A 21,714-nucleotide genomic window follows, 5' to 3' on the forward strand; every position below is an offset into this window, starting at 1 on the left:
GAAGAAAAACGTGTTGCATCACATATTGAATGCCCTTCATATGTTTTTAGGTAGCTCACAGGCCATGCATGTCTCTCTTGAATTTGTCCTGGATTATGATTCCCAAGAATTTTGTTCATATTTCCTTTTTTACTGTGTTGCTTACTATGTATATTTTCATAACAAGCTCTGTTTCCTGGTTTTAAATTCAATTATTGCAGTCTTTGTAACATGTATATTTACATAGATTTCAGGAAATACTGGGCTGTTTAATTCGTAACACTGTTGAACAGTATTTTTAGACTGTCATAGGCTTTGTGCTTACATACAATTGAGTATCATTTACATATGATGTGTTTTGGAGTTCAGAGAAAACTACTTTACATAACAAACATACAGCAAGAAGAGAAGAGGTTCCAACATGGAACTGCGAGCCACTCTATATTTCATATTAATAATTTTGGATTTGGATGAGCACTGTCTGTTTTCATTAAGACCAATTTTTCATGTTGCTCATATATGATTTAATCAACTCGTAGCCAGTTCTTCAAATACCAAGGTTCCATAGCTGGTCAAGTAATGTGGTGGGGTTAATACAATCAAATATTTTCCCAAGATCAAGAAACATTCCAGTAACATACCCTTTGTTCTTCATGGCTGTTATTGTTTCATCTATTAACTGTGATGTGGTTGCAGAGGTTGCCTTGAATTTCATAAAGCAATTCTGATTCTCAAATATTAGATTATATTGACTCAGAAATGTTTTTAGTCTAGTGTAAATAGCTTTCTCAATTATATTAGAAAACACTAATAAGATTAAGTGGGGTTAATAGTTTTCAGTTTTAGATTCATCATCTTCCTCATAAATTGGGGTCACTTGTGCTATTTTTAGATTACCTGGGAAACTACCTGATGTAATTAAATCATTTATGACTGTGGCCATTATGCCAGACATGTCTATGCATCTTGTTAATGTGATAATAGATGACTCTTTGTAACCTGATGATTTTGGATTTTTTAATGATTTATGTACTTTATCTCCTTGCTGTTAGTTGTGGCCAAATATATGCTTTGTTTAACTGAAATTCCCTTACATCTACACTAGAGCTTGGGAAGTGGTCAGTTATGAAGAAAAGTATTCATTAGTCAATGAAACTCAATTACTGTTGATGTTAAGGTCACTGACTAATTTACCCTTGCAATCCATAAAGCTATTTATAACTCTCCAAATAGCTATACCACTATTATTTGAATTTCTTAACAATGTGACTACATATTTACTTCTAGTCTCTAAGAGTAGATATTTGTAACAGTCATGATAGTTCTTAAATTCTACCTTTAGTCTTTGTTTATTACAGTCCGTTATTCTCAGTTCAGGATTTATCCAATCACTTTTTGTATATTTCTGCAGTTGTTACTGGCAAAGTTGTACCTGGACTTGAGATGCTGAAGTAATAGTAAAAGCCTGATGCAAAGTCTTTCCATAGCATTGTAAACATTTTAGTATAGTGTTGAGATTTTCAGTGTCATCATCATGGTTTATTTTTGTTTATTTATTTATTTGCTACTGATATAATGACTTTCAGCTTCTGTACCTGATCATTATTACAGTCAGAAATGGCAAACTATAGAACTGATGTATTGTATATAAAGTGGGAGATGTTAAAAACTGGAAAGGACTGGAACATAACAGCCAATGAGTTGCAAAAGTAAAGGTTTATTAAACCTCATGGTTTTGAAAAATATAGATTTGCGTTCACCAGAAGGAAAATAGACCTATTGAAGAAACTATTGGAAATAGTTACAAATGTCAGACAGAGAAGGAATCAAATTTGGTAAACAAAATTACAAAATTTTTAGATAAGCATAGTCATTCATACAATCATTGATAACAGTGGATGTAGGAACTGCACTGATGCATGCTTGTACTTTGAAAAGGCCATGTGTGCAGCAGTGCTATGTAGTTCACAGAGTGTGCCTCAGACTTGTGTGTGTGTGTGACATCACCATCAGAGCCTGCCAGGGTTCCCAGTCTATTTAAGGCTCAATTGCTACAGCATAATTGGTTCCCACTGAATGTTACTTAAGTACTGTATTCAAGTTGTTAATGTTTCTGAGGAATAAAGTTGTGTTCAGTCTACTGGTTGTGTTGTACTGGTACCTAATTACAACACGATTTGCAATGAGTTTTGTCCTGTTCTCCATTCAAATTTTTACTCTAGTTGCTCCTCCATTTATTCTCACAATGGCTGATCTTGTTACGAGGTCTTTTACATCGGATGGTCGAACATCAAGAATCGTTCACCATGGCTTTGCGCCACCAATCACAGGTGCTGGACAATCAAACTCAGGTACTTCAATCACTGGCTTCTGTTTTGTCTAGTCAGCATGCTTCTCTGTCTGTGTCATCTGCTGTTTTGCCCTCTGTTGACCCTCATGGTTTATCCTTCTCCCTTTTGTACATCCAGTGAGCCCATTGAGGAATGGGACGCATACAAGGAACATCTGTGACATCACTTTCAAGCTTTTGGGATTACTGACCATATTTTTATTTTGTGCCTTGTTCCATTCATGGATATTGCCAAGAATGTATCAAGTCCTATGTCAACTCTCCCCTTTGCAGATCTGCCTCCTTTAACATCTGGCCAAATGTGTGAAATTCTTTCCAAATACTATTGTAAGCATGTCCATGTCATTGCAGCCTGGGTTGAGCTTTACTGCTGTAGGAAGCAACCACATCAATCCTATGGACCGTTAGTGGCTAAGTTATTGTTGTAATTTAATATTCAATGCACATAAACAGTAGTGTGATGATCAGATGGTGATAGATGCTATCGTTCATTTAATTCTGGATTGTGAGATGTGAGAGCATGCTCTCTGGTGTGAAGGTTCATCTGTCTCTGAGGTTTTAGCTATTGCGCAGTCATTTGAGGTGTCACAAGCTGTAGGTAACCAAATTGAGTCATGGTGTGAGATATCAGCAATCCAACTCTCCTCCACACCAAGCTTCAGATAGTTTGCAGGGAGAAGACATGATCACAGTGGTCGACACCTGATCACAGCATCAAGGTGGCTGGCCTCATTCCCAGCAGCAGCCACACAGGCCAGTAAACAGCAATATATGCATTCCATGCTACCATCTTACCCTTATTGTTTTATTAATCATGAGCACCGAGACTGCCCAGAACACTGGGCTACCTGTCATAATTCAACAAAACATGTCACATTGCTTCTTTTGCAATGCAAAAATTTAGCACAACAATCCGGAAGCAGATATGGATGTAAATATTGTATTGGTTATTTCTGTTGTGCCAAACAAGCTTTTCATTGATGTTGTGGTTTTTCATAAAAGTTCTGTGTATGGAAATGGAGACAGTTTGTGATGTTCGCCTGCTTTATTCTTCTTTGTTGCTAGTCCTCAGCACTGACATACTGCATTTTTATACTGGCTCAAAAATACAGGGTGGAAGTTCAACACTGACTACTATAAATGTTGTAGACGGCAGTTGTGCAGTTGCGTTCCATGGTTCTTTACTCTCACTGTTTACAACCCCTTACCCAATATTACAGATATATGGCCAGTTCACTACTGGTAAATTTAGATAAGCCTCATTAACAGCTTACAGCAAACTCAAGCAAACAGTGTTAATGGTTTTCTTATATGTGCATGAGGCAGCATAAGAAGTACTTGTATATAAATATGGAAATGTAGCAAGTAACAGTTCCTTACACAAATACTCTTCGGTAAAATGTGGTAGGATAGTGCAAAAAAGCATATATATGTAGATCCATATTAAGGAGCTCTCTCCTTACATGAAAGAAAAGATATTTATGAAAAGGAGGCAATGAAACAGAACTATTGAAGTAACTTACCAGGGAAGGTAGCCATGAAGAATAAAGCATGCTATGTGAACCAATTAAAATCAGATAGAATTAGCATTCTCAGGAAAGCAAAGCAGAGTATATTGTAAACTATTAGAGTAGTGAATAAAAACAACAATCTGTGTAGCTGTACTGAACAGTACATCCATAAATGGAAAGAAATGGATATTTTACAAAATTAAGCATATTAAAATATGATGAAAATGGCGAGGTGGTGAACCAATGGGGTACATTATGTATCAATTAATGAAATGCTAAAGTAGCTATGAATCATAAAGTTTGCTATGTGAAATTGCAAGCTGAAAGTAGGATTCACAACTGGAAATAAAAACCTGAGGAAAACTCACATCATGCAGAGGCCAACAGTGAGTGAAGTTTACTCACTACGTGGCCAGAAGTAGCAGCTTAAAGCCTTCAAGGAGATGTCTGCTTGCCAGCTGGAGCTGATCATTTAAAATATTGCTGTTATTGATTGCTAAGTGTTTGAAAATTTCGAGTTCTTCCCATTAATCTAATCTCCTTTCCTTTATCTCTTCACAAAGAATTATGGGATCTCCTAAATCCCTTGGAGGATGATAAGCAATAAGTAAATGTTCTGCAAGGGTGGAATTGCGTACGTTACCACCTTCCTTTCCCAACAGGTATCCTTTGTATTGATTGCTATACCTGTTTCCCCTATATAACAACTGGAACAGCTACTTTGCAAACCATATTGATTTTGTAGATGTCTGAATTTGAGAATGGATCCTCAACAGTTTTTGGTGGACAAATATCAATGTAAAACAACTTTTTCCTAAAAAAAATGTAATTGTAACAATATTGCACAAAACATAATTTAATAATCACAAACACTGGGTTTAAGAATCATGAAAGGAAGTTGTATATGTGGAAGAGACCTGGACAAACCGCAGTGTTACAGATTGATTATGTAATGGTAAAACAGAGATTTTGGAACCAGATTTTATACTATAAGTCATTTCCAGTGGCAGATATACACTCTAACCACAATTTATTGATTGTGAACTTTAGATTAAAGCTGAATATATTACAAAAAGGTAGAAAATTAAGGTGATAGGACTTGGATAAGTTGAATGAACCAGAGGCTGTTGAAAGTTTCAGAGGGACTAGAACAGCAGATGACTAGAACAGAGGAAGGGAACATAGTAGAAAATAAATGTATAGCTTTGATCTCAAAGCTATCCGTTTATTTTCTACTATGGCAGCAGAGGACCAAATAGGTAAAAAGACCAGGCCTAATAGAAATTCTTGCATAACACATTAGATATTGAATTTAAGTGATGAAAGGAGAAAATTTAAAAATGCAACAAGTGAAACAAGTGGAAGGAAATATAGATTTATAAAAATAGATTGACAGGAAGTGCAAAATGAGTAAGCAGGAATGGCTAGAGGACAAACATATGAAGTTTGAAGCACACTTTGCTAGGGGAAAGATACATACTACCTCCAGGAAAATTAAAGAGGTCTTTGGAGAAAAGAGAAGCAACTGTGTGAACTACAAGAGCTCAGATTGAAAACCAATTGAAACCTAAAAATGGAAAGCTGAAAGGTGGAAGCAGTATATACAGGATCTGTACAAAGGAGATGAATTTGAAATCAATATTCTAAAATACAAGAGAATGTTGATGAGGATGAGATGGGAGATATGATACTATGAGAAGAATTTGACAGAGCAGTGAAAAATCTAAGTAGACAAAATTCCGTAAGAACTACTGATAGCCTTGGGAGAGCCAGCCACAGTAAAATTAGTCTATCTGGTGAGCAAGATCTATGAGACAGGTGAAATATCCTCATACTTACATAAGAATGTAACAATTACAATTCCAAAAAAAGCAGGTGCTCACAGATGTAAAATTTACCAAACCATGAGTTTAATAAGTCAACAATGTAGAAAAAGACAGATTGCTACTTACCATAAAGAAGACACATTAAGTTCAGACAGACACAACAAAATGCAAATATCATGTGAAATGCAAGCAGCAATCTGGAGGTGGTGTGGAAGGGGAAGGGGGAGGGGAATGGATGATAGTGTATGGGTGGGGAGAGAGATGAACACAGTCTGGTGGAGTGTTCATGGACTAGAATACCATCAGGTACAGCATCTGGAGGTTATGGGGCAAGAAGATGGGGGGAAAAAGGAGTGAAAAAGAAGAGGAGAAGGAAAAGATGGACAAGTATATCAGTAGAGGCCTGAAAATAAACAGGGCTAGAGACAAGGATGAGGAGAAGATGACAGGAGAGAGGGGGTGTAAAATTTGGGTGGAGGGTGTGAGTACAGTATGTTGCTGTAGGTTGATGGCCTACCATCCTCAGTCCAACAGACTTCTGGAAAGGTGGCGCCATATCCTCAAGACAGCACTTGTATGCCATGACCAGGATTGGATGAAGGCCATCTCCTGGGTGTTGCTGGGCACACAAGCTGCCTCATTGGCAGAGGTGCTCTACGGGGAACCGATCACCCTCCCAGCAGAGTTCATATCACAAACCCCTGACCCTGTGGACGTCAACCTGCCAGACCTAGTAAATCACGTCAAGGGCCACATCTGCCATATCTGTACCCCACCTTTATCCCACCATGCCAAGCCAAACATCTTTATGCACAAGGACCTCCAATCATATACACATGTCATGTACAGGACTGATGCTGTAAAACCTGCCCTCCACCCTGTGTACAATGGCCTGTACAAGTTGCTTTAAATGGGATTCAAACACTTTTGATACCTTGCAAGCTGGAAAAATGTCAAAAGGGTCACTGAACTGCCTAAAACCAGCGTGGACTTTAGCAGGCAAACCTGGTGTCTACCCTCCACCGCCACCAGCCACAGGCCCCTCAAGCCAATTCACAGTCAGCCTAGACATGCGAGACTACCTCCCAGAAGACATTCCTGTAACAGTGCAGGACTCACTACTCATGGTTAGGGCCAAATTTAACAATAGACAGTCAGGTTACAGCATGGTCTCGAGGCCATTAGAGCACTACATACCCCTTCCACCTACGATCGACACAGCAACAATGAAAGCCACTCTTTCTTTGGACTGCTAGCTGGTCGTGTTGGTACTGGAGTATTTCATAACAACTAACACCCTGGACAATGCTGCTGGCAGACTGACAGCCTCACCAACACCAGACAATGCACCACCAGCCACCAGCACCTCAACGGACACTGCCACTGCCCTATTGGCACCACTGCTGACATCATGGGCCAGCTGCCCTTAATGGCCACTCAGGCACTTGGTGGACTAAATGTGTCAGCCCTGGCCATCACCAGTTGGACAACACATCACAAAGTACACCATTCTCCATGCTCCGCATTTTGGGGGGGGGGGGGGGCCTCTATGGGGACCTAGAACCATTAACTCTATCCTCAAATAATGTCACTGCCATACCGCAGCAAGAAGAACTGTATCTTTGCCAGATGAGTTCTCTGTAGTACATGCTCTATGCTACGTGCATTGTGTATACGATGCAAGAACAAAAGATTCATAGTAATTGACAGGAGTGAGGGTGATTATTAGTCATTGTAATTACCATGCCCGCTCTCCACTACCTTGTTGTTGTTGTTGTGGTCTTCAGTCCTGAGACTGATTTGATGCAGCTCTCCATGCTACTCTATCCTGTGCAAGCTTCTTCATCTCCCAGTACCTACTGCAGCCTACATCCTTCTGAATCTGCTTAGTGTATTCATCTCTTGGTCTCCCTCTACGATTTTTACCTTCCACGCTGCCCTCAAGTACCAAATTGGTGACCCCTTGATGCCTCAGAACATGTCCTGCTAACCGGTCCATTCTTCTAGTCAAGTTGTGCCACAAACTTCTCTCCTCCCCAATCCTATTCAATACCTCCTCATTAGTTATGTGATCTACCCATCTAATCTTCAGCATTCTTCTGTAGCACCACATTTCTAAAGCTTCTATTCTCTTCTTGTCCAAACTAATTATCATCCATGTTTCACTTCCATACATCGCTACACTCCATACAAATACTTTCAGAAATGTCTTCCTGACACTTAAATCTTTACTCAATGTTAACAAATTTTGTTTTCTTCAGAAATGCTTTCCTTGCCATTGCCAGTCTACATTTTATATCCTCTCTACTTTGACCATCATCAGTTATTTTGCTCCCCAAATAGCAAAACTCCTTTACTACTTGAAGTCTCATTTCCTAATCTAATTCCCTCAGCATCACCCGATTTAATTCGACAACATTCCAGTATCCTCGTTTTGCTTCTGTTGATGTTCATCTTATACCCTCCATTCAAGACACTGTCCATTCTGTTCAACTGCTCTTCCAAGTCATTTGTTGTCTCTGACAGAATTACAATGTCATCGGCAAACCTCAAAGTGTTTATTTCTTCTCCATGGATTTTAATACCTACTTCAAATTTTTCTTTTGTTTCCTTCACTGCTTGTTCAATATACAGATTAAATAACATTGGGGAGAGGCTTCAACCCTGTCTCACTCCCTTCCCAACCACTGCTTCCCTTTCATGCCCCTCTACTCTTATAACTGCCATCTGGTTTCTGTACAAATTGTAAATAGCCTTTCGCTCTCTGTATTTTACCCCTGCCACTTTCAGAATTTGAAAGAGAGTAATTTATTCAACATTGTCAAAAGCATTTCTCTAAGTCTACAAACGCTAGAAATGTAGGTTTGCCTTTCCTTAATCTTTCTTCTAAGATAAGTCGTAGGGTCAGTATTGCCTCACATGTTCCAACATTTCTACAGAATCCAAACTGATCTTCCCCGAGGTCAGCTTCTACCAGTTTTTCCATTCGTCTGTAAAGAATTCACGTTAGTATTTTGCAGCTGTGACTTATTAAACTGATAGTTCAGTAATTTTTATATCTGTCAACACCAGCTTTTTTTGGATTGGAATTATTATATTCTTCTTGAAGTCTAAGGGAATTTCGCCTGTCTCATACATCTTGCTCACCAGATGGTAGAGTTTTGTGAGGACTGGCTCTCCCAAGGCCATCAGTAGTTCTAATGGAATGTTGTCTACTGCCGGGGCCTTGTTTCGACTCAGGTCTTTCAGTGCTCTGTCAAACTCTTCGCACAGTATCGTATCTCCCATTTCATATGCATCTACCTCCTCTTCCATTTCCATAATATTGTCCTCAAGAACATCACCCCTGTATAGACCCTCTATATACTCCTTCCACCTTTCTGCTTTCCATTCTTTGCTTAGAACTGGGTTTCCATCTGAGCTCTTGATATTCATGCAAGTGGTTCTCTTTTGTCCAAAGATCTCTTTAATTTTCCTGTAGGCAGTATCTATGTTACCCCTTGTGAGATAAGCCTCTACATCCTTACATTTGTCCTCTGGCCATCCCTGCTTAGCCATTTTGCACTTCCTGTTGATCTCATTTTTGAGACGTTTGTGTTCCTTTTTGCCTGCTTTACTTACTGCATTTTTGTATTTCCTCCTTTCATAAATTACGTTTAGTATCTCTTCTGTTACCCAAGGATTTCTACTAGCCCTCGTCTTTTTACCTACTTGATCCTCTGCTGCCTTCACTATTTCATTCCCCAAAGCTATCCATTCTTCTTCTACTGTATTTATTTCCCCCATTCCTGTCAATTGTTCCCTTATGCTCTCCCTGAAACTCTGTACAACCTCTGGTTCTTTCAGTTTATCCAGGTCCCATCTCCTTAAACTCCCACCTTTTTGCAGTTTCTTCAGTTTTAATCTACAGTTCATAACCAATAGATTGTGGTCAGAGTCCACATCTGCCCCTGGAAATGTCTTACAATTTAAAATCTTGTTTCTAAATCTCTGTCTTACCATTATATAATCTATCTGAAACCTTTTAGTATCTCCAGAGTCCTTCCATGTATACAACCTTCTTTCATGATTCTTGAACCAATCTATAATTAAGTTGTGCTCTGTGCAAAATTCTACTAGGCGGCTTCCTCTTTCATTTCTTTGCCCCAATCCATATTCTCCTACTATGTTTCCTTCTCTTCCTTTTTCTACTGTTGAATTCCAGTCACCCTTGACTATTAAATTTTTGTCTCCCTTCACTACCTGAATAATTTCTTTTATCTCATCATACATTTCATCAATTTCTTCATCATCTGCAGAGCTAGTTGGCATATAAACTTGTGCTACTGTAGTAGGCATGGGCTTTGTATCTATCTTGGCCACAATAATGCATTCAGTATGCTGTTTTTAGTAGCTTACTGGCACTCCTATTCTTTTATTCATTATTAAACCTACTCCTGCATTACCCCTATTTGATTTTGTATTTATAACCCTGTATTCACCTGACCAAAAGTCTTGTTCCTCCTGCCACCGAACTTCACTAATTCCCACTATATCTAACTTTTACCTATCCATTTCCATTTTTAAATTTTCTAACCTACCTGCCCGATTAAGGGATCTGACATTCCACGCTCCGATCCGTAGAATGCCAGTTTTCTTTCTCTTGATAACGACGTCCTCTTGAGTAGTCCTCGCCCAGAGATCCGAAGGGGGACTATTTTACCTCTGGAATATTTTACCCAAGAGGACGCCATCATCATTTAACCATACAGTAAAGATGCGTGCCCTTGGGAAAAATTACGGCTGTAGTTTCCCCTTGCTTTCAGCCGTTCGCAGTACCAGCACAGCAAGGCCGTTTTGGTTAGTGGTGCAAGGCCAGTTCAGTCAATCATCCAGGCTGTTGCCCCTGCAACTACTGAAAAGGCTGCTGCCCCTCTTCAGGAACCACACGTTTGTCTGGCCTCTCAACAGATACCCCTCCATTGTGGCTGCACCTATGGTGTGGCTATCTGTATCGCTGAGGCATGCAAGCCTCCCCTCCAACGGCAAGGTCCATTCTTCACGGGGTGGGAAGGGGGGGGGGGGGTGGTTAGTTTTATAGTGTAGTGTAAATGTCTTTATCAGATCACTTTTGCACATCAAGCAGGAAATTGAAAATCATGAAGTATTGAAAAACAAAGCGAAACATTAAATATTTTGTCACTCCTTCAATTTATCAGAATATCTGGACTCAGGAGTGTAAATTCTGTGTAACTCTAATATCATATAGAGCTTAACTTTTCTAGTATGTAAACTGCTGATAAGGTTCTATGTAAAATTATATGATTTTTATGTATTAATTCATAACAGCAACTGAGTGGTATAGGAGAAGGATCAATGTCACTTTTCAAAGTATTCATTTTTCCCCTAACATACACATATAAAGCAATCAAGAAGTAACTATGATAACTGTCAGTATGAGTAGATTAGCATTAGTCACAATTTATTGTTAGTACACTTTACAGAAGTAGCCCTCAGCAGTTACTTCTGCCTCTTAATTTGTAACATGACTTGTTCCATATCCCTGAAAGTTCTACTGCAGTATGGAACTTCATAACACAATGTGTGAATGAATGAATGAACTGTCCACAACCCAAGTCCATAACCAACAGCTAAGATTTTCTACTACCTAAAGACTTTATAATTATAGTATAATGTATGAATTGTGAATGAACAAGCACAAAAGTTCTAAATCAAGTTCTGTTATTTCTCATTTTTAGGTTCTTTGGCCTTACAGAAAACCTTTGATAATTGTAACTCCAAAAACGTTGTTGAGATTGCCTGAGGCAACTTCATCATTATCAGATATGTCTCCTGGCACTACCTTCTCTCCTGTAATAGGTTTGTATTCCCTAATGCAAAGTGAAAATGTGATTTTACATATTTTATTTACAGTGTTATGGTTGGTGGATCTTAATACATTGATAAATAGTCTCCTAGCAAAGAACATATAACCATTGGCGTCCCTCAATGTAATGTAGGGGTTATCATATTGTTTCTCATTTACCTTAATAATTCCTTTTGGTATGGCATGGAAGAGAAAATAGTATAGTTTTCTGATGACATTTACATAATAATCAGCAACAAATATGGGAGAGAAGCTGCCTAAAGGCTAGACGAAAACAACTACTCAACAAATAAACAACTAACACCCTACATAAAAAAAACAAATAGGATGAACTTTGGTATTATGAAAAGGATAGATTGCTACTCACCATAGAAAAGATATGTTGAGTCACAGACTGACACAACAAAAAGACTGCTAAACATGTGAGCTTTTGTCTGAAAGCACTTCTTCTAAAGTAGACAACACTCACACATTCATGCAAAAAGGTGGCAGTTCTTTTTGAAAACCTGGGTTACATTGTCCTTGGAAAAATCAGAGGTATTTCAGGAATTTCATAAAATATAAGGGAATTCTGCATTTTTAACGTACCACTGAAATTGAATTTTATAAATCACAACTTTTAAAATGGTTAATATCTCAATTGTATGAATATTATTCCATATAAATTGTCAATATTTTTTTTTTTTAAAAAAAAAAGGTTAAACTACTGATTATGGCTGGTATATAGCTCACCTGAGAGAAAAGAAAAGTCTTTGTATTTGTATTTGTATTTATTTATTTTTCCTGTGGATCACATATTGTACAAAGTACACATGATATAGGACAAGTCATTTTTCTTAACAAATATGTAGTATGGAGAAAGAAAAAAAAATAGGCAATGGACTGCCATTTAAAAAAAATGTACACAAAATTGTTCATTGATGAATATAGTAACTTCACATACAGAGAATACAAACAATTTACATGGGGAACTAAGAAACATGTAGGCAATGTAGTGCTACTTTAAATTTTCACAAATAATCACTGAGATTACAGAATAGTGAAAATGTCAACTGGAAACACAACAGAAGGACAATGTCATTTAAAAACTACATTAAACATGAAATTAACATACAGATTTCACAGACAATTAAGTTTTAATACTAATAGAATGTGTACTTGTACATTCATAAAGCGAGTTGAAAAATTTTGGGAAGTGAAACTGAAACATAGTTGTGTATGGTAGAAATTAGGTTATTATTTTGCCTACAGAATGTTTTACTCTAATCACAGTATTTTACAAAGGAACTTTATAATTTTTCATTTCCAGGAATTCTTGTGCTGAATAGAAACAGTGCTTTGTCAGAAATGCCTTTAGTTTATTTTTAAATATTGGCTCTGGAGCAGTTTTTATTTGTTCTGGAATTTTATTGTGTAATACGACACCCAGATGAGTTATATATTTTTGGTATGATGATGTCCTTGAAAAAATTTGATGGATATTAGATTGCCCTCTGGTATAAGGAGCGTGTATATCATTGTTTTGGATTAATTTGCCTGTTCTTGAGAGGTATTCCCTGGTGAATAGGATTGTTTCTTGAATGAATAGGGATGGGATGCTTAGAACATTAAGTTTGATAAATTGGCATTTACAGGATTCCAGCTTTTTGAGGCCACAGATTATCCTCAGTGCTCTTTTTTGTAGTTTAAATATATTTGTGCTGCGAGTTGAATTTCCCCAAAAGATGATTCCATAGCGGAGCAATGAGTGGAACTGTGCATGGTATGCTTGCATTAGTGTGGATTTACTTGTAGTAGATTTTAGTATTCTTAGTCCATAGCACAATGATGAGAGTTTCTTTGATAAGTTGTTTATATGTATGTCCCATTTTAAATTTTGTTGGACCCATAGACCCAAAAATTTTGTTGCATTTACATTTTCAATTTTATCATTATTTAACTTTACTTGGATAGTTTTTTGACTAGATGTGGGAATTAGATGGAAGTTGATACATACAGTTTTCCCACTATTAACAAGTAGGCCATTTTTGTTAAACTACTCAGAAAGTTTTTTCATAGAGTTATCAGATATTGTCTGAAGGGATTCAGGGCTAGATCCAGTCAACACTATGCTTGTATCATCAGCAAACAGGATAGTTTTTTGTGGGCTCATACGTTCAACAAGATCATCTATGTAAATGAGGAAAAGTAATGGCCCTAGAACAGAACCCTGGGAAACACCATATCTTATTGTTCTTTCCTCCGAGAGGAAAACTGTGTTATTTATTTTATTCTGTACATTAATATCGTATTGAAGTGATACCTTCTGTCTGCGGTTTTGTAGGTAAGAGCATAGCCAGTTGTGAGCCGCACCTCTTATTCCTCTTTTTTCCAATTTAGCAAGCAGTATTTTATGATCTAGTACATCAAAGGCTTTAGAGAGATCTAAGAAGATACCTGCAGCTATATTATGTTGGTCAATTGATTTCAGTATGTGGTCCAACAGTTCAAAAATTGCTGTCTGGGTGGATAAAGATTTACTAAAACCATGTTGTTGAATGCTGATTGGTGCGTGGTTTTTTATGAAATTTATAAGCCTGTCATAAAAAAGTTTTTCCAGGATTTTTGAAAAGGTGCTTAATATGGATAATGTTCTATAATTGGATACTAAATCAGGGGAACCTTTCTTTAGTAATGGTGAGACTTTAGCTATTTTGAGAGCATCTGGAAAAATGCCAGTTTTTAATGATTGGTTGTAGATGGTTGATAATGGCTTTACTATATGGGGAGCACACATCTTTAATATGAGATCAGGTACTTCATCATAGCTACTAGAGATTTTATTGCATAACAATTTTATTATGTTCATAATTTTATCAGGGTTTGTTTCATAAACAAACATTGTAGCATTAGTGCTGTTTGGCGTATTGGTGGAATTGAAGTACGATACCTTGCAGTTTGCTTGAATGAGATCTTCTGCTAGTGAGGTGAAATATTCATTGAACTTGTTTACAACTGTGTATGGATCTGTGACCTTAGAGTCATTAAGTGTTAGAGAGATGTTTTCCTTTTTAGGTGTTGAACTACAAGTTTCTTTTTTAATAACTTTCCACATAGCTTTCATTTTGTTTGAAGAGTATCTTATGAAATTGTCGTTCCATAAAAGTTTTGCCTGTCTAATCACTCGAAGATAAGTTTTTTTTGTAGGCCTTACAATAGTCAGAAAATTCTTCAGTGACTATGTATTTTTTGGAGCAATATTGGAGAAATCTGTTTCTCTCACTAGAAATTTTGATTCCTTTTGTTACCCATGACTTTCTATTTTGGTTGCTTGAAGTTTTTGTTTCAAAAGGAAATGCTGTATTAAAGTAATAAAGGAAGGTGTTATCGAAGCTTAAGAACATATTATCAACAGTTGTTTGCATGTAAACACTGTCCCAATTTTCCTTAGGTAATAGGAAGTTAAAAATCTTAATATTGCCATCTGAAAAGTTTCTTCTTTGAAATACTTTTTTGGGGCCGATTTGACTATTTTCCATGTTAACACTCATTAGCTGAGCATCATGGTCACTGTATCCCATGCTCAGTACTTCGCCAGTGTATTTGTAACAAGTATCAGTTATGAAGATTTGATCAATTATTGAATCAGTATGCTCTGTTGGTCATGTTAAACAAACCAAGTTTAGCATTACTGTTTTTTGATAAATCAATGTTAAAATCACCACAAAGTATTATTCTCATATTTAAAGAGCTGACACTATTAAGCAGAACTTCTAATTTGGCCATAAAATTTGGAATATTACTACTTGGTGCTCTGTATACGTTTATAATTATATAGTTTAGTTCAGGCAGCTTAACCATAGAAAGTTCAAATTCCTTATCTTCAGATAATGCAATCTGTTCATTTAGTCCTACCTCACTGAATTTTATCTGGTCCTTTACAAATATAGCAGTACCGCCATGTGTGGAGAAATTCCTACAATAGAAGCTTGTTAATGAGTACCTTGGAATAGAGGTTGACTGAATTTCTTCTTTAGACAGCCAGTGTTCGGTAATACATATTACATCTGGATTTATTTGAGACTGAAGTAACACTTCCAGCATTTGAATCTTATTTCTGAATGACTGGACATTATGGTGTAATACAAGAAATGATGGACTTTGTGACTTTTCAGTTACGGGTTTAATTAATTTCTTTTCTAAAGGTATTTCTGACACAGCACTTACCCTAAAAAATTGGCCGAGATTTTATTTTTGTGTGTGGCTTCTTGCACACAATTTTCAGTAGCAGAGATGGTTTTGAGTTGTTAATACAGTTCTGCTTCCATCAAAGCTTCTGTTTTTGGCCTAAACCATTTTGTAATTTGTGGTTGTTTGGCGATCTTGATACTTGGGGCTGATTTCTTCAGGATTTGATTTTGGAGTTTTTCTACTATTTGGTCTTTTCCTAACATAATTAAATGTAGTCCATGAGCTGTGTGAAATCTTCTTCCTAAATTGTATGTATCAATCATCTCTACATTATGAAATGTAGAACATATTTCTGATATCAGTTTGTTTGCAATGCAAATTTCTTGGTTGACGCAGGACCAGGAAGGCAAATCATAACGATGAGGAATGTTAACAACGAGTACATTTGTATGTAATAGGTTGTTTAAGCATTTCTTTTGCAAACCCTTTTGTTTCATTCCTATATATATCGTTTGAACCACCTAGAAGCACGACAAAATCACAATTACTTAAGTGAGATACATCAGTAGAGTTTGTTAGTTTATTTACCTCACAAAACTGCGCTCCTGGCTTCACAAAACCTGTTATCATTAAATTACATTTATCTTTCAATAGTGCTGAAATTCCACGTCCATGACTGTCACCAAGAACACAAATTTTTTTGTTCATCACAGTTTTGGGGCTAGAAGGTTTTGAAACGTGTTTTTTCTGTATAGATATATTCTGTTTTTGCACATTCGGTAACCTTTTTTGATAACTATGAACCTGTGTTAACTTTGCGGTCTTGGGAGCAAATTTATTGTATGCAGCAGAAGTTTGTTTTCACTATGACCATCGTTTTGTAGTAGGATATCGGATTTATTTTTTTGAGCTATTACTGAAGAAGAAACACTATTTACGATAACTGCACACTTTATTTTACACAGACTCTGTTTTGTAGGTTCCACATTTTGCTTAATAACAGGCTTTTCATTCAGATGGTGCACGATTTGATATTTTGTAGATAGGCCTACAGTTTTTTGGAGCACGGCAGGAAAATTTATTACTAAAGATGACGAAATGATTGCGCTATGGTTAGCGTTACCGGTACACCCAGAATGTGTTGGAAAACTTGAAATGGCGACGGAATCATCGGTTACTGTGTACACTTTATTTCTGTAGAATTCACTTATGCCCTGCTCGGCGGTTTTTAGTTTTCCGTGATCATTTTCAAGACATTTGAGTCTATCAGCTAACACTTTGTTTTCTGCCAAGGATCTGCGCACAATTTCTTGCAACGAATTAATAGTTTCAACTAGTTTTGCTTTGTCAGGATGGACTTCACTTGTTACACACTTACATTTTAATTTGGATGATTTTTCACTGCAGGTTTTTTGCGTGGCACTAGACTTGAAACTTTGCGAAGCACATTTGTTGATCACCTTCTTGCTATTGATGCCAGATAACATTTGAAAATTCAAAATAACTGGAGGCACAAATTCACTGAACTTCTCAAATACTTTATTGTTGTATGCTACCCCTCTCTCCTCATCATTAATTTATCAAGAGCTTCTTGACACCTTCTTTCTCCTCACATCCGAAATTCTTATGGAATTTCTTTTTTTCCAAATTTGAGTAGCCATCCTGTCCAAGCACAACTCGTACAAACATGACAACTATCCCTGACCACTGAGGCCAGGCTGTAAGCAACTGTTGATGTTGGGAGAAGGTTGTACAAGCTATGCTACAACCACTGCACTGCATTCTATCTGAGCATGACAAGCAACAAGCTTTCTGGCCCAAGAATGACCACCAACAAATTGTAGCTAAGACAAAGCAAGACCACTCAGTTGCTGAGCATGCTGCCCATTACAATGTTCTTCACTTCAGTGACTGCTTCCCAGCATGTACCATCTGGATCCTTGCTACCAATGCCAACTTTTCCAAATTGCACTGGTGGGAACTCTCCTTGCATTATATCTTATGTTCCCATAATCCCCTGGCCTCAGTCTTTATTACTCCCTGTCCTTCACCCACCTACATCCTTACCTACTCCCATTCCAGCATTACATAACCTTCTATCCCAGCAGTGTATCCACAGTCTTTTTACCACTCCTCTTTTTCTCTCCTTCCCCCCCCCCCCTCCCCCCTCCCATTGCACCTAGCTGCCCTACCCTGTCTTCACCATGTCCCTGTATGCTCTCACCAGCAGAACTTTACCATCCCCCACCCCTCCTTTCAGTCCCTCACCCTCCCCATCCCAACCTCCTCTTCACATCCACACCCAGACTGCTTCTCCCATCATGCAAAGTTGCTCACAATCTGGCCTCTGTGATTTTGATTACATTAATGTGTGTGCATTGTCTAATTTAGAATAAGGCCTTTTCACCAAAAGCAGTCTTTGTGTTGTGCCTGTCTGTGACTCCACATCTCCTCTATATGGTGAGTAGCAATCTATCCTTTCCATAATATTGTCATTATTCCACATTAGATTTTCCCTTGTCTGACAGTGCAAACTGCTGCATAGTAATATCCCCAGCCAAACTAAACTGAAAATAAAAGATAGAAAGAAGAAAGGAAGTAAGGGAGATCAATGTCTCATAAGTGACAAGCCCATTAGACCTGAGCAGAAGTTTAGATTGGGCAAATATTGACTGGAAATTAGCAGTGCCACTTCAAAGGTACTTTTGAAGTAGTCATGTTGGTGATTTACAAAAATCACAGAAAACTTAAACCAGGACAGCCAGCTGGTAATTTGAATCTGTAATGATACTAACTTGATTGTATTGCTGCAAGTCCTCAGAAGTGCATGATGCACTGAAGTCTCTTACTCTTAAATTGTTTTATTTGATCATCGCACAGTTCAGTAAAAGGTGCAACACCATTAAGGTTGATATTCTGCCACATATACAGGGTGTCCCAAAATAATGTACACACTCTTTGAAACTGAACGCCTCTTTAATATAAGTGGTTAAAAATACAATTTCAATGGTGTTAGGTGCCTCATGTTCTGACTTAAGGTGGTAAATGTTCAAACTGGTGTCCGTCCATCACAATACACCATCGACAATGACTTACGACTGAGTGACATGCCAACTTTATTGTTTCCAATGTAATAGCATCACAGGCTTGCTCAATTTGCTCTCTAAGATCATATAGTGTATGTGGTCTCACAGTGTAAACTGTGTTCTTGACAGTACCTCACAGAAAAAAGTCTAGAGGAGTTAAATCTGGAGATCGAGCAGGATACTCCATACTCCCTCTTGATCCTATCCATCTGTCAGGGAATGTACAATTGAGAAATGCCCTCACATCCAGGTGAAAGTGAGGTGGCACCCCCTCCTGCTGAAAGTAATAATCTTCATTTCAAAACCAACACTAAGACCAGGAGTTATCATTTCCAACATTTCCAAGTACTAGTCACCCATGACAGTGTTGTCAAAGAAGTGTGACATGATTAACCCTCTAGAAGACAGTCCATGCCAGATTGTTAGTCCTGGTAGATTAACATGCCTTTGCTCGGTTATGTATGGATTCTCCTTGGCCCAGTACATGCAGTTATGGCGGTTGATTGTTCCATCAAGTTTAAATGTCGCTTCATCTGACCAAAGAATTTGGTCTTGGAAACATTGCTATTCTTCACATCTGTTAATGAACTGCTCACAAAATTCGCTTTGCCTATCAGGATCATTCTCATTAAGAGCATGGAGAAGTCTTGGAATGTAAGGCTTAAAGTTCTGATACCACAAAATTCTATGAACACTGCTTCTGCAGATCCCAGTCTCATGAGAGCATTGCCTCACAGATTTCTTCAGGGATTGTGTGTATGCCTGGATTACTGCACTGACACACTCATTGTCTGTTGAACTTCTCTTTCACCTTCTATGACCCCTTTTCATATCATACACTGTTCCTTTGACTTCAAACTTATCTCTGATTCTTGTAATTGTTACTCTTGTCAGTGGTGGTGTTCCAAATTCAACTATCCAAGGTCTGTGTACCGCACTCACGTCCTGTTTCCAGTAACACTGTAGCACCTGTTTCCCTTGTTCAAACAATAACGGATGTTTGCTGACAATCCTGAAACAAAAGAAACAATTCTTATGTTTTTCACCACCTTCTAAATTATTACCCATAAAAATTGTATTTCTGTTTCCTTCAATTAAAGAGATATTCTATTTCAAAGAGTGTATACATTATTTTGGGACACCCTGTATTTATACAAACACACTTTGTTGGAAACCAGTTCACAATCCATCTTTTATCAGTAAGAATGTGATCATTAACATTGTTTGATGATAACTGGGACCACAGCCTCCGTGAAATTTCTTAATGAAATCATTCTGTGTTTGGCAGTTAAAACATGTTTGAACAGCCAAAAGCAGAATGACTTCATTTTAAAATATTAACATTGTTCTGATCTGTCCACTTTTCTTCACGATCATACTACTAAACCAAGTAAGTAATTTTATGTAACAGCTTCTACACAGTGACATGGAACATATTTCCACACTGAAATCCTCATTTATGCTATTTTAAACACTGTCAAATGGTCAAATTTAGTACTGATGATGTCATTGTTTCAAACCAAGCAATAATTTTGGTTAACTGTGTGAATGATAACTGCAGAAGTAATACAGTTCAGTGAACCATTTGGTTGATGCAGTGTATGCCTATGTGGTGCTTTATTGTGTTTAATATAAATATCCCAGGTTCCAAATTTACACATATGAGTGTAACATCAAATCAGAGAAAAAAATGTCAAAAATGTTTTCAACGGAATGAAAAATTTAATTACATGTAATGTTTCAGTTACTCAATTTTTAAATAAAGTAAACCAATGACTTGGCAGAGTGAAATTAAAGCTTTTAAATGAGGTAAATTACTGTAGAAATAAATAATTGTTAGTTCACAATATTTTATAATTACATGGCATGAGAACATAATCAATTACCAATTTTTCTAAAAAGAAAATGTCTTATGTAAAACTAAATGGATCATTTGGTTCAGTACAGCATGGATGAACTACTGAATAATATGTTTTAATGGAGTATGACCTAAATATGAATTTCAACATTTTATGAAGATTTGGCATGTTAATTACCAGTACATTACAAGAAAAAAGAAAAAAAGTATCAAACAAGTAGAATAGTTGATAATGGAATAATTCCACCAACCTGCATTTCAAACTTTATTCTTTCTAAATGTGAGTTCAGTGACTTATCCACTGTTTCACATAACTTGGCTTGAAAATAGGTAACGACTTTTTGACAAACATGTTTTTAATCTATTGCATGTTGAGAGCTAAAATTAGATGAGCATTTTCAGCACTTGTGTAAATACAACCAACAGAGTACTATGTCCTCCATACAATAATATAGTATGTAACAGCTATTGTGAATAAATAATATATTTGGAATATAGCTATTTAATTATTAGGTGTGGAATAATTTCCAAGAAATTCTTAGAACTGAAAAAGTTATTATAGGCCAAAAGAGGACTATTAGGATGATTATTAAAAGTTTAAAAAGGAACTCACCATTTTGAGATTTTTGAAATTTTGGTAATTTATTCTATTCATTGAGGTTACCGTCTCTGAACTCTTGTCTTTGTACGTGGAGGGGGAGGGGGGAAATTGATATGATATGATAAAAACTGCACCAGCTGTGTTTCTGAAATGTTTAATTGTCAGACATTTGGATGGAACCTGAAATCTAGGTTCCTAGAGTGTTTATGATATTTTCACGAATTTCTTCTGCATTTTTATTTCTATCAATGCTTATGTGACATCTACAAACAAAACTGAATGATAATTTATATCTACTTATATAGGTAAGTCATTTATGCAGAATAAATTGAGCCAAAGACTGGCCCTTGTAGTAATCTCTGTGAAATAGTTCTCCACTTTAAGGAGTAGTTTCTTAAGTTGATGTTCCAATAACCTTTTGCTTTTTCTCTGTCAGATATGATTTACACCATTGTAAGACACAACTC

General features: G+C 37.1%; 1 protein-coding gene across 1 annotated transcript in view; it reads left to right on the top strand.

The window, feature by feature from the left end:
- Positions 1–21,714, top strand: part of LOC126268186 (probable 2-oxoglutarate dehydrogenase E1 component DHKTD1 homolog, mitochondrial) — a 328,733-nt gene that overhangs the window by 269,513 nt on the left and 37,506 nt on the right. The window contains exon 16 of the mRNA XM_049973793.1: positions 11,405–11,525. Within this exon, the coding sequence (XP_049829750.1) occupies positions 11,405–11,525 (121 nt within the window). The remainder of the gene's footprint in view (positions 1–11,404; positions 11,526–21,714) is intronic.

This window comes from Schistocerca gregaria, chromosome 4 (assembly GCF_023897955.1).
Source record: "Schistocerca gregaria isolate iqSchGreg1 chromosome 4, iqSchGreg1.2, whole genome shotgun sequence".
Classification (NCBI taxonomy): Eukaryota; Metazoa; Arthropoda; class Insecta; order Orthoptera; family Acrididae; genus Schistocerca; species Schistocerca gregaria.